The sequence below is a fragment of the Podarcis vaucheri genome (assembly GCF_965113315.1).
Source record: "Podarcis vaucheri genome assembly, chromosome: 7".
In the NCBI taxonomy this organism is placed as follows: Eukaryota; Metazoa; Chordata; class Lepidosauria; order Squamata; family Lacertidae; genus Podarcis; species Podarcis vaucheri.
Window position 1 is genome coordinate 199369 of NC_138765.1, and position 12654 is coordinate 212022.

Below are 12654 nucleotides of genomic sequence, written 5' to 3' on the forward strand. Positions count from 1 at the left end.
CTTAAGAATAAAGTCAACAGAAAAATGATTTGATCCAGATTATTTTCATGAAAGCTAGCTCCAGCTGAAATCAGTCCTGATCAAAGCCACATACAATTCTGCAGAGGGAAACATGGGGAGCTGCTTTTCATTGGAAGACTCTTTCCACAGAAGGATCCTGCTGGTTGTGATGTTGCTGCTTGTGCTGCTGTGTCACAGTGTTTGCCAGGCACATTCCATGAATTGCAGCATACGTGACGATCCCCTCCCTATTCCTCATGAGTTTTACCTGCCGGGAGACCTGGTCATCAGTGAAATTGTTTCTCAGGTCTTCTTGCTCTACAATCTCCTCTCTTTCATGGAACAGCCGACACAGATTGTGATTGATGAGCCAATGTAAGTCTCTCTCTCTCTCTCTCTCTCTCTCTCTCTCTCTCTCTCTCTCTCATAAACACACACACACACACACAAACACACTCTTGTTGCAAAGTATGTTCAGAATATAATTACTGGGAATATGTCTTTAAGGAAAAGGTTCATTTTTGGAGTGAAAAAAGTTTCGTGTCAGAGGCTTGTTCATATCTATTTAGCCTTCCGCATTATACTGTTAGCACAAAGCATTAGTAAGTTTTCTCACACAAGTGTCATTGAAGTGTAAGGATCTTCAGTACTTCCACTGGGCTTTCACGGACTCTAGGTGGAGGAATTTGCATGTATTTGTTTTTCTCCACACTACTCCTTCTTACTCTTTGTTCCCTACCATCCTTGGCCTTCATCTGTATCCCATCCCATTGTCTTTCAGTCACCTGGTCTTTTAAGCTTTCATTTCATATTATTTTGGTCTAAGCATACCACCCTATTCCATCCTTCCTCTTGATTTCATCCTGCACTTCCTCATCCCACTCCAGATTACATATGACCAGTTCCACTCAGTTGCTGCAACTGTAAATACATTGGACCCACAATCAAATCTGATGAGAGTATGTGTATGAGAGGAGCATTTGGAAATATTCTGTGGATGCCTCTGCTGGTGCATTTAAATATGTTGAGGTAATATATTATGGGGTGTGTGTGCATGTAATTTTTAAATTGGTCATAAGACATATTGTATTACACTTTTTGCAAATATATAGACTAAGAAGAGGCTTCCAGTTGTACCTCTCACTTGCTGTCTTCTCTGATTTCATCACTAAGTGGGAGACGCTCTTCAGTTACCTTGCTATATCCAGATAATAAATAATCCCTTCTTACTTATTTGACGCAATTTCATCTTATTTATTATTTGATTGTAACAACTGAAAGAAGAGCTGAGAGATGAAGAGGACGCACATATTTTTCCTGCTTCTCTCAGTATTTGTGTCATCTACTACTTTTATTACAGTTCAGTGCCAAAGAACTACCAGCACATCCTGGCCTTAGCATTTGCTGTCAAAGAGATCAATGAAAATCCCAACATTTTATCAAATTTCTCGCTGGGATTTCACACCCTCAATAGCTACTACACTGCAAAGACGACCTACAAGGCCACCCTCAGCCTCTTTTCTGCACAGCGTCGCTTTGTCCCCAACTTCAAGTGTCACAACCACAACAACCTGATAGCTCTCATTGGAGGGTGTATCTCTGAAATCTCTGCCAACGTGGCCGTCATTTCAGCCATCTACAAGACTCCACAGGTAAGCTGTGTGCATGCAAGTACAGGTAGTTCAGAGTTGTGGCACAATATCATGATTTCAAAAACATGGCCTGTGATATTTTGGATAGCCAACTGGTTAAATGCAGTCCAAGTGATAATACTACCAGGTTTATTCACAGCTCTTTGTAAACAGGGCTGATCTTGGAGATGAATCAGACTTGAGATAAATTTGCAGTGAAGTGGCTCAGGGCTTTGTCACTCTCTAGATACGGTTCAAGATTTTTATCCATGATTTACTCCAGAGCTGGCAACTCTCAGGATGCTGTGGGACACAGAGCCTGGGGAGAAGTCTTCTGAGGGGCCCTGTAGAGAAACCCAGGACAACCAAATATCTGGAGGAATCAGCAATGGTCCTAAGGCCACCTCAAGTCCCTGTTCAAATAAATGACTCACTTGGCCCACTAATCACCTCCTTCCCAATATTAAAGCCTTGTCTTATTCCCCAATTTCCCCCTTTGTCTCATGGACCTAAAGTTGGATAGTGGCAGCTAGAGATGGAAAATTTCTTAAAATCAATCAGAAGAGGGAGGTTTGAGGAAGTTGCACACTTTTTTTTGCAGAAGCCGATCTCATACCTCATAGGCAAGAGCTTGTGAACAGTCTTCAATACTGATCTTTCAATAAACTTCTCACTCCAGAGTTCTCTTCTGGTTTTTCAATCTTTGACGTGAACCTCATAGCTCTGCTCAGCTCACTCTCACCGTGTTTGCAGTTCCCATCCTATCCAAGATGATTGTTGTATATTGGAACTATCTGTGCCCTTTCTAGCATATTTAAGTGATGGGGTTTTTTATTATTCTGTTAGAAAAGAACTTTTAAAACTTTTTTTTAATCTTATTTCTTTAAGAATTATTATCAATAATCAACAAAACAACCCCCAAAATAACTTTGCATCACAATGTTACATAAGTAAATGTAATTTATTCAGAAAAAATTAAAAATGTACTTGAAGTTGCTTTTGCAGGAGATAATTATTTCCATGGCAATGTTGTATAGAGGGCCTCCAGTTTTCCTAGCATCTATTTATATATTAATTGCCACTTTTGAGATTAAATAAAATGTATTTTTTGGGCCATTCTTATCAAATCCCAAAACTTCATCAAATCCTTCCTTCCAGGAAATGAGAAAAGCAACTTTCCATTTTAAAGCCCATACCACCCCTGTAGCTATGATAGGTGACATATAGCTCAACAACATCCATGGCCATCATACCCACTAAGGGCCAAGCTGAAGTATCTACATGAATCAAACCAGCATAATGAAAACCCTGGGCACTAAATGAGCAGAGACATAGCAGGGAGCCCTATTCCTACTGTAGCCAAATCTGTGGGAAGCCAAATCTCCTTGCTACCAGAAGGTAGTATCAGGCGAGGAAGGCAGGGAAGTGTCTACCCCGGAGCATGACAAAAAAAATGTGTCTCAGGAGATGGTGGGTGGGGACTTTGCTCCTATTGTAGATGTAATCTTCTCTGTCTGCTCTGGACATTACTTTAGTGAACAGCTCTGTACTGAGATCTTTCCTTTCCAACCTACTTGCTCAGCTCACCAATTCCCTGTTTCTGCTCTGACTGCCAGAGTTGGGTCTGGTCATGCTCTGGAACATTTGTTCTACTGTATATAAGCTTCTGGGGGCGACAAGCCAGTGGCTAAATGGTTTGGTGGCAAAACAGAGAAGACCACATGAAGAATACTTGTGCATTTTATTTCAGCTCACTTATGGATCATTTTTGCCAATACAACATGCCAACGCTTTATTCCCCTTTTTGTACCAGATGGTCCCAAATGAAGCCCAACAGCACATCGGTGTTGTGCGGTTACTCAAACATTTTGGATGGACATGGATTGGGCTCTGGGCTGTGGATGATGACAAAGGGGACCAGTTTTTGCAGACAATGGTCCCAATGCTTGATGAAAACGGCATCTGTTATGCCTTCATCATGAGAATACCAAAATGGAATTATGTGGATGAGATTATAGAATATGTTTTACAACGTGTAGAATACTATTTAACTGTCTTCAAGGAGAAAGCCAGTGTGTTTTTTGTATATGGAGAACCTCCATCCTTTCAGGCTTTGAGAATGCTCATTTTTGTAGCACCATTCTTGGAATTGCCATTCCGGGGCAAAGTCTGGATTGTTACATCTCACTGGGATTTTGCATCACACTCTATTCAAAAAAATTGGGATTTACAAACCTTCCATGGCTCCATATCTTTCACAGTTCACTCAAATCAGCCTGAGGGTTTCCAAAAGTTCCTTCAGGTGGTAAGACCTTCGTGGTTCAAAAGAGATGGCTTTATTCAAGACTTCTGGGAACAGGCTTTTGACTGTTTCCTAACAACGTCCAAGGAGTGGGAAGGAGAGGGGAATAAAACCTGCACTGGGGAAGAGAATCTGGAGAGTCTTCCTGGAGGTTTGTTTGAAATGAAAATGACTGGCCACAGCTACAATGTCTACAATGCTATCTATGCTGTGGCACATGCTCTGAATGCTATATTCCAGTTCAAATCCATGCATAGAAGATTGAATGAAGGACGAAAAACGGCATTTCAGAATGTGGAACCATGGCAGGTAATTAAATCAGATAATTTTTTAGGTAACTAAGTTCCCACCCCTGCAGTCCAGAGCTGTGTATGGGTGGAAGGAGGAGAGGAGAGGTGCTACGGTGGAGAGAAGTGGAGTAAAGAGGGCTGGTTTTCAAATTTGGCTCTTTGCCATTCCTGTCAGCAGATAGTGGGTTGCCTGCAGAGGAGGGAGCCCAAGATGATCAAGGCTCTGGAAATGAAGCCTCACAAGGAACAGTCGAGGGAGTTGTGTATGTTCAGCCTGGTTAAGAGAAGAGTGAGAGGAGATGCGATAGCTATCTTCAGGTATCTCAAGGGCTGTCCCATGGAAAATGGAGCAGATTTGTGTTCTCCTGCTCTGGAGAGTAGGACCGAAACCAAAGGTGTCAAGTTACAAGAAAGGAGATTCTGAATGAACATCAGGAAGAACTTTCAGTAGTAGTAGTAGTAGTAGTAGTAGTAGTAGTAGTAGTAGTATTTATTAGGTTTTTCAAAAACATTAAATCAATTTACTTCGCATACTCTTATATATATATAAATATTTACTTCCCAACCCTCCCATGTTGTTGTTTTTATTCTTATCCTTAATTGCTATATTATACTTGTCAGGAAGAAATTCCGACATGAAGAGCTGTCATGGATGCTTCAGCTGAGATTCTTGCATTGCAGGGGGAACTCTCTTGCCATCTATCTAGAGGACAAAACAGAAACAAAGGGAATAAGATTTTAGATGGAGATAGACTGAAATTGCAGAGTTTTGAAAAATTAAAAAACAAAGTGCGAGATTGGCTTCATTATTATTAGATAATGGAGGCATATAATCTGGACAAGAAAATTGGCTTCCAGGTGGAAAAATCAAAATTGGAAACAGAACTGTTAGAACCCAAAACTAAGAATTTGTCAGGAATGTATAACTTGCTGTTGAAATGGAATACTCAGGATGAAACGGTGAAATCTGCTATGATTAAATGGGCACAAGATGTTGGACATAACATAATGATGGCTGACTGGGAACAGTTATGGACCACAGGTATGAAGTTTACGGCATGTAATGCCTTTAGAGAGAATATTATGAAAATGATATACAGGTGGTACATGACCCCAGTCAAGCTTGCAAAAATCTATCATTTGCCCGATAATAAATGTTGGAAATGTAAGGAAACTGAAGGTACATTCTTTCACCTTTGGTGGACGTGCCCAAGGATTAAGGCTTTCTGGGAGATGATCTATAATGAAATGAAAAAGGTATTTAAATATACCTTCTTGAAGAAACCAGAGGCCTTTCTCCTGGGCATGGTCGGCCAATTGGTGCCAAAGAAGGACAGAACTTTTTTTATGTATGCCACAACAGCAGCAAGGATACTCATTGCAAAGTACTGGAAGGCACAAGATCTACCCACTCTGGAAGAATGGCAGATGAAGGTGATTGTCTACATGGAATTGGCAGAAATGACTGGCAGAATCTGAGACCAGGGAGAAGAGTCGGTGGAAGGAGATTGGAAGAAATTTAAAGACTATCTACAGAAATATTGTAAAATTGATGAATGTTAGAATGATGTTGGATAGAAATTAAGCAGTTTTCAGCTGTAATATTATACGGGAATATGAAAAATGGATTATTTAGGTAAAAATTTAATGTCATAATATTTTAAAATTAAAGACTAGGATAAACAAAGAGGGTAGGGATTTGCTGAACCAACAAACCGAATTGGAATACAAAAAAGGGAGGTGTGAGGAGGTCCAGGAAACAAGCTAATGAAAAATAAGTAATGGAAAGATGGAGTTGATTTTAACCATTTTTTATTTTGTATTTTTTTCTTTTTTCTTTTTTATTTTGTAATACTTTGAAAATCTTAATAAATATCTTATAAAAAAACCAAAGGGAATAAGATTTTGAGGTCCTTTGAGGTCAGCTAGGATGCTTATCATTACCAACTGTTGCAGTTTTTCAATTTCATTTGCCTTTTTTTTTACTAGATAGATGATAGATAGATGATGATGATAGATGATTATAGATGAAGGATAGATTAGATAGATAGATAGATAGATAGATAGATAGATAGATGATAGATCGATGATAGATAGATAGCTAGATGATAGATAAAGATGATAGACAGATGAAAGAAAGAACGATAGACAGACAAACAAACAAACCAACTGAATTCATAAAACCGGCTACTTGCCCAAATTTCTGAATCTTATCTAACAGCCTTGGTATGTTGTCTAGGGGTTCTTCAACTGTTATCACAAGGTTGTCCACAAAAGCTTTCAGTTTATATGCTTTACTCCCCACCGTAATTCCTTTTATTCCTTCATCTGCTCTTACATTTCTCGCCAGGATCTCTTAGACTAGTATAAGCAGTAATGCTGACATGGGACAACTCTGTCTTGTTCCCTTTGTAATTCCACATTTTTCAGTTACTACATTATTCACAATCAGCATGGCTTTCTGCTCAGAATATATAGCGTCAATTCCTCTAAGGAATGGCTCTCCAAATTCCATCATTTCCATTGTCTTTTTCATAATAATCCAAGAAACATTATCAAAGGCCTTCTCTGCATCAATAAACATCAAATCCGCTTGCTTTTCATTCCTGGCCTCCAGATACTCTTTTATGTCTATTATATTCCTTATATTATCTTTCATCTGGCAGCCAGGTAGACAGCCAGCTTGATCTTGGTGGATTGTTTCTTTTAACACTGTTTTCAAATAGTTTGCCAAAATATTGGCAAATAATTTGTAGTCATTATTCAATAGTGAGATCGGCCTGTAATTTTTAACTAAAAGTAAATCTGAAACCTGTTTTGGAATTAATGTAATATAAGCAAGAATCTGACAATTTACTCAAATTCATTATCTTATTCATTACATCTTTCAATGGTTGTGCCAACTGATCTTGCAGTTTTTTTGTAATATTTAGCTGAAAGTCCATCTGGTTGTGGCAATTTCTCTGTTTTAGCTTGTCCTCTTGCTTGTTGCAGTTCCATCATCATTATTGGTGCATTTAAAAGATTTATCTTTTCTTTTGGAATCTTTTGTAGGACATTCTACTTTAAATATGGATCAATTTTATCTTCATTTTCCAATCCAACTTCCTTGCTTTTTTTAAAAAAACTGCTATGCTAGCAATTTTCCTCATTTGTTTGCAAACTCAAAATTTGTGTTTTATCAATTTTATTCATTTCCTGGTATTTTAATTATTTGTTTTTCGTGTTTAATCAGTTCATCGAGTAACTCTTTCTTTTTCTTCGCTCTTCTCTCTCTCTTTTTTGCAGAGTATTTTGTTGTATTAAAAAACCTCTCATTACTGCTTTAATTGTGCCCCAAACCACATTTATATCCATACATTGCTTCAAATTTAGTTCAAAATAATCTCTCAGGGTTTTCCCCTGCTTTCTGCAAGGTAATTTTTCTTGTCTAATAAGCCTTCATTTAGTCTCCATCTGAAAGGTGAGTTTTCTTCTCTTCTTAATTCCAGCAGTAATGAATTATGCTCCAAGAGTGTCCTAGGTTGTAGTTCCACTTTTTTAGTTCTTAATGTTAGTTCATTAGATATCCATACTGATTAGATATCCATACCGAGTTGATTCTTCCCACAGATCAATTTGGCTCTGAGAAAAAAGTAAATTCTCTGTCCAATGGGTGTTTGAATCTCCAGTTAATTTAAGATTTTCTACCATAGACTGTTCTTTCTTCAATCCAGGTCCATCAATTTCTACGGAGCATCATATTCAACAACAGTGCTGGAGATACTGTATACTTTAATGAAAATGCAGAATTAGTTGTAGGTTTCGATGTTACAAACTGGAGGATTTACCCCAATGGTTCAGTGATTAGAGCCAAAGTTGGAAAACTGAACCCTCAGGCTCCTTTCGGCAAAGGGTTAACCATTTATGATGATCAGATTGTGTGGCATAAAAGCTTTAATCAGGTGAGATGTAGCAGTCTGAGACCACACCTGGATGTACACTGACCTTTTTAATGTCATTAGAATGATTTTAACTATATCGTTCTAAAACATAATTGCTTAAAAAAAGTTAATTACTTCCAAAACAGCAGTTCCCCTCACTGCCTGGTTCTTGGTTGCTCTGCAGCACCATCTGGTGTTCCATTTTAATAATGCATTATCAACGTTCTAAGCTAAACGTAATGTGGCTCTTACGTTTTGAAAATCTTTCCTTAACCCTTTCTTAATCTTATAAATCATGAGTGTAGATCCATCCCAGATATTGTAAAAAAAAATAATAATCAATGCTGAGTCCCCTAATGTCTCCCATCATTATCAGGCAGGATAGGCAATGATCAAGGATGATGGGAGGTGTAGCATAATCTGCCAACATCTGGAGAATGGAGACTGAATGACAGAGAGGCAAACAAGTTTCTACACTTTTGAAAGTTTCTTCCTTTTTCCAGAATTTGTTTTGGTCAAATCCCGCATTATCTCTTTTCTTGTTTAATTACTTTATCTCTGCTTGATATTTCCATATTCTGGGCATGATGACAGTAATCCACTCCATGTTAGGCAGAGTAAATTATTTACACAACTGAAACCTGCCCCCCTAGTTTCTTGTCAAGGCCCGCTATTTATGCGGTTTCCACCTGTGGCCCCTTTGGAATATCCTGGGGGCCTCCAGGGGGCTAAATGGCCCCTGGTTGAGAAACGCTGATTTAGGGTCCACAGACCCAGCTGGCCCATGCACCCTCCTCATCACGAGGGTTCATATATTCCTACTAATCTCCTGTCTGTGTTTCTGTGCAGGGACTGCCAGTTTCTGTGTGCAATGACAACTGCTATCCTGGCTCCAGCAGGAAAAAGAAGGAGGGAGAGAAATTCTGCTGCTATGATTGTTTTCCATGTCCAGAAGGGACGATCTCAAATCAGAAGGGTAAGAGGCAACATGGACAGAGATATCAAGACACTCACTTAGCATAATATACTCGCTCCTCCTTTCTTTGGAAAATGTATGTCCCCTTGAATGCATTCTGCAATACATATGTTAAAGAAAACTAAACAAGCAACTTTATTTTTAAAATTTTGTTTTTTAAAAAACAATGACATTTTGACCTTATGCCAGCCACTATCTTACCAAACAGGATTATTGTGAAGATCTAATGAGGGGAATGATATATGCTGCATTGAGATAATTGGAAGAAAGGCAGGATTAAATAACAATATATTTTTAATTTAAAACAGACTATTAAGGGGTATTTAAATCACACACATCAGCCATGTGATCAATCAGATGAATATTTTAAAAATGGAAAAGTGGGATCCATTCTCTGGGAGTTCCGCACCTAAAGAAAAGCCCTTTACTGAACCTTTGTCATTCTCTGTATTCCGAGACCTCAGGCCATACATAGATTCAGGTGGCTAGGAGGCCCTTGGAGTGTAGCTGGGTTCCCACGAAGTGAGACACAGTGATAGCAGCAAGAACCTTTATTGAACTAACAGAACTGGCCAACAGGGGCAAAGCAACTGCTTGTATACATTTCTGAAGAGCTAGGCCACTCCCACGCTCAATGTAATTGGCTGTCTAAACTCTCAAGCTGCGCATCATAACTTTGAGTTTAAGGGCCAATGGCAGTAGCCCAAATCCTGAAACGTTCTGCGACTGGACATCAAGTATCGAATCAGAACACAGGGGCTCAAGCTCAGGCAAACACAGAGAACTGAATACATCACAGCCCCCTTCTTCCCATTTCCTTCAGATATATATTTCACCTCTGCTTTCTTTGAATGCAAAAAATATTTGAACAAAATGAACACTTGCCTGGCGAATGAAAGGCTATCTCAAACAAACCCATCTGAGGGTGTCATGATGTTTTCCAGAAGCATGGCTGCGTGGGAAGGGTTGTAGAAGGAAGGCAAACATCAAAGCTCCCATAAAGAAGAGAGGGAAGTCAGGGCAGAAGGGACCTTGCTGCTGCCAAGAGGCTGGACGGAAAAGCGCTCCCTTCTGCAAGGTCCATCCATGTCCAGCTATCCCAGGGAGCCCTGAAAGGCTCCTCAGAGGCTCAACAACTTCAACAAAAAAGAATAGGGCAAGCCTAGTTTTACAATGTTTTAAACGGTTCTAATTTTGGTTCCTCTGTTTTGCTTTTGTCGAGTTGGGGTTGGGGTTGGTTAGATCTTTAGTTGGGGTTGGTTGTCATTTTAATGTGGGTATAACTAAACTGTTATAGTTATTGTTGATTTAGTGGTTTGTTTGTTGTGTGTATAGGATATTCTCTTTTTTAATGTTTGATGTTTTGTTGTGTTTTTATATAGGGTCTAAGCCCCCCAGAGTGACTGTGGAAACCCAGCCAGATGGGCGGTATAAGAATAAAATTATTGCTGTTATTATTATGATTATTGCTGCTGCTGCTGCTGCTACAACTAATAATAAAAGAAGCTCTGCACAGCAAGCACAAAATTGTCACCAAACTTTTCTTTTCCCTTTTGGAATACATTTTATTTTGTAATTAATTTATGAAGATTTTCAATAACAACAAGCAGATACGAATATACTATGGGAATAAGGGAACTTCCTAGTGCATTCTTGGTTTTAGATGAGATCTGCATCTACTAGACCCTCCAAGTGTCCTTGTTTTCCAGGGACAGTCCTGGTTTTACAGAAGCCATCCTGGTTTCTGATATGATCCCAGAATGCCTTGCTTTTCCTTAGGAATTCCCTAGCTTGATTGGGGAAATGTTAGCGGCTATAAAATAACCTGACCCCTGAGCCATCTGAAGGCAACCCTGTATGTTTAATGTTTTTTGAATGCTTAATGTTCTATTATGTTTTTATATCTGTTGGAAGCTACCCAGAGCAGCAGGGCAAAGTATAAATAATAAAAATATGTTTATGTAACTGGACATCCCTATTTTCATCAGAGGAATGTTAGAGGATATGCATGTACTAGACCAAGCTCAGCAACATTCAAACCCTCTCCCTGAAATTATGGGTGTCCAATCTCTTGGAGTTTGTCAAACAAGTTCAAGAACACTTTCACTGCCTGCCGTAACTGATTCTTTCATGTAGATGTAGGTCATCATCTTGACATTTTTAATTGTTCCATCTTCTCCCCCTCCACCCTCCAGATATGGATGCCTGTGTCAAGTGCGCAGAAGAAAACTACCCAAACCAGGACCAAACAGGGTGTGTTCCAAGGGGGCTGAGCTACCTCTCCTACCAAGAAAAGTTAGGGCTCAGCTTAGCTGTCTCCGCTCTGGCTTTCTCCCTGATCACCACCTTCGTGCTGGCGACTTTTGTGAAGCACAGGGACACGCCCATCGTCAAAGCCAACAACCGCAGCCTCACCTACCTCCTCCTCCTCTCCCTCTTCCTCTGCTTCCTCTGCTCCTTGCTCTTCATTGGTCAGCCTGGAAAAGGGACCTGCCTCTTCCGACAAGTGACTTTCAGCATCGTCTTCTCGGTGGCCCTTTCCAGTATTCTGGCCAAAACCATCACCGTGGTTCTAGCATTCATGGCAACCAAGCCCGGATCCAGAATGAGGAGATGGGTGGGGAAGGGATTGGCCAATTGTGTGGTCCTTTCCTGCTCTTTCCTTCAAGCTGGCATTTGCACCCTTTGGCTAAGTGCTTCCCCTCCATTCCCAGATACAGACATGCAGTCACTGAAGAGTGAGATCATCCTGGAGTGCAATGAGGGTTCAGCTGCCATGTTCTATTGTGCTTTGGGCTATATGGGTTTTCTGGCCATTGTGAGTTTCCTTGTGGCTTTCCTGGCCAGAAAGTTACCTGACAGTTTTAACGAGGCCAAATTCATCACGTTTAGCATGTTGGTTTTCTGCAGTGTTTGGCTGACCTTTGTTCCCACCTACCTGAGCACCAAAGGGAAATACATGGTAGCCGTGGAGGTCTTCTCCATCTTGTCCTCCAGTGCTGGGTTACTGGGTTGCATCTTTTTCCCTAAATGCTACATCATTGTGCTGAGGTCTGACCTGAACAGCAAGGAAAGCCTAATAAGGGGAAGGAAATAGAGTGTGTGTGTGTGTCCATGTTAAGGGTTTCAGAACTCACAGGGTTAAAGAGTTCTGAGTGACGTCTCACATTCCTGAGGCATGGTCACAGACACTTACGGGAGTGGTTTGCTCTGAGTGTTCCAGTCTGTCTTTGTCTCGTACGCTATGCGAGAGGAAAAATGTGCGAGGTTTCGCTGGGTCTGATTTATGCTGTTATGCTACATGATTAAAGGCTAAGAAGATAAGGAACGCCTTGTGTTTGTTCTGAATTATTACCCACACACTGCAATTGCTTCTAACCGCTGTGATCGCTCTGCTACCGGCCAAAGAGGAGGAAGGACGTTTGGATCGGCACGGACAGTTAGCAGAGTTGCGCAACGGAAGAGTGCCGGACTCCATGTTTGGCCCTCTTGGCCGCCATAGTCCATATCTTAGAGCTTGAGTAGTCCTGGG

General features: G+C 40.3%; 1 protein-coding gene across 1 annotated transcript; it reads left to right on the top strand.

Annotated features, from left to right (window-relative positions):
- Nucleotides 1-217: 217 nt before the first annotated feature.
- On the top strand, nucleotides 218-12219 carry LOC309537625 (vomeronasal type-2 receptor 26-like; the record flags this gene model as incomplete). The annotated part of the gene is made up of 6 exons (XM_082232515.1): nucleotides 218-375; nucleotides 1361-1652; nucleotides 3382-4242; nucleotides 7940-8167; nucleotides 8996-9122; nucleotides 11318-12219. 6 exons carry the CDS (start codon nucleotides 218-220, stop codon nucleotides 12217-12219), a joined length of 2568 nt encoding a protein of 855 aa, XP_082088641.1.
- Between the last annotated feature and the right edge of the window lie 435 nt (nucleotides 12220-12654).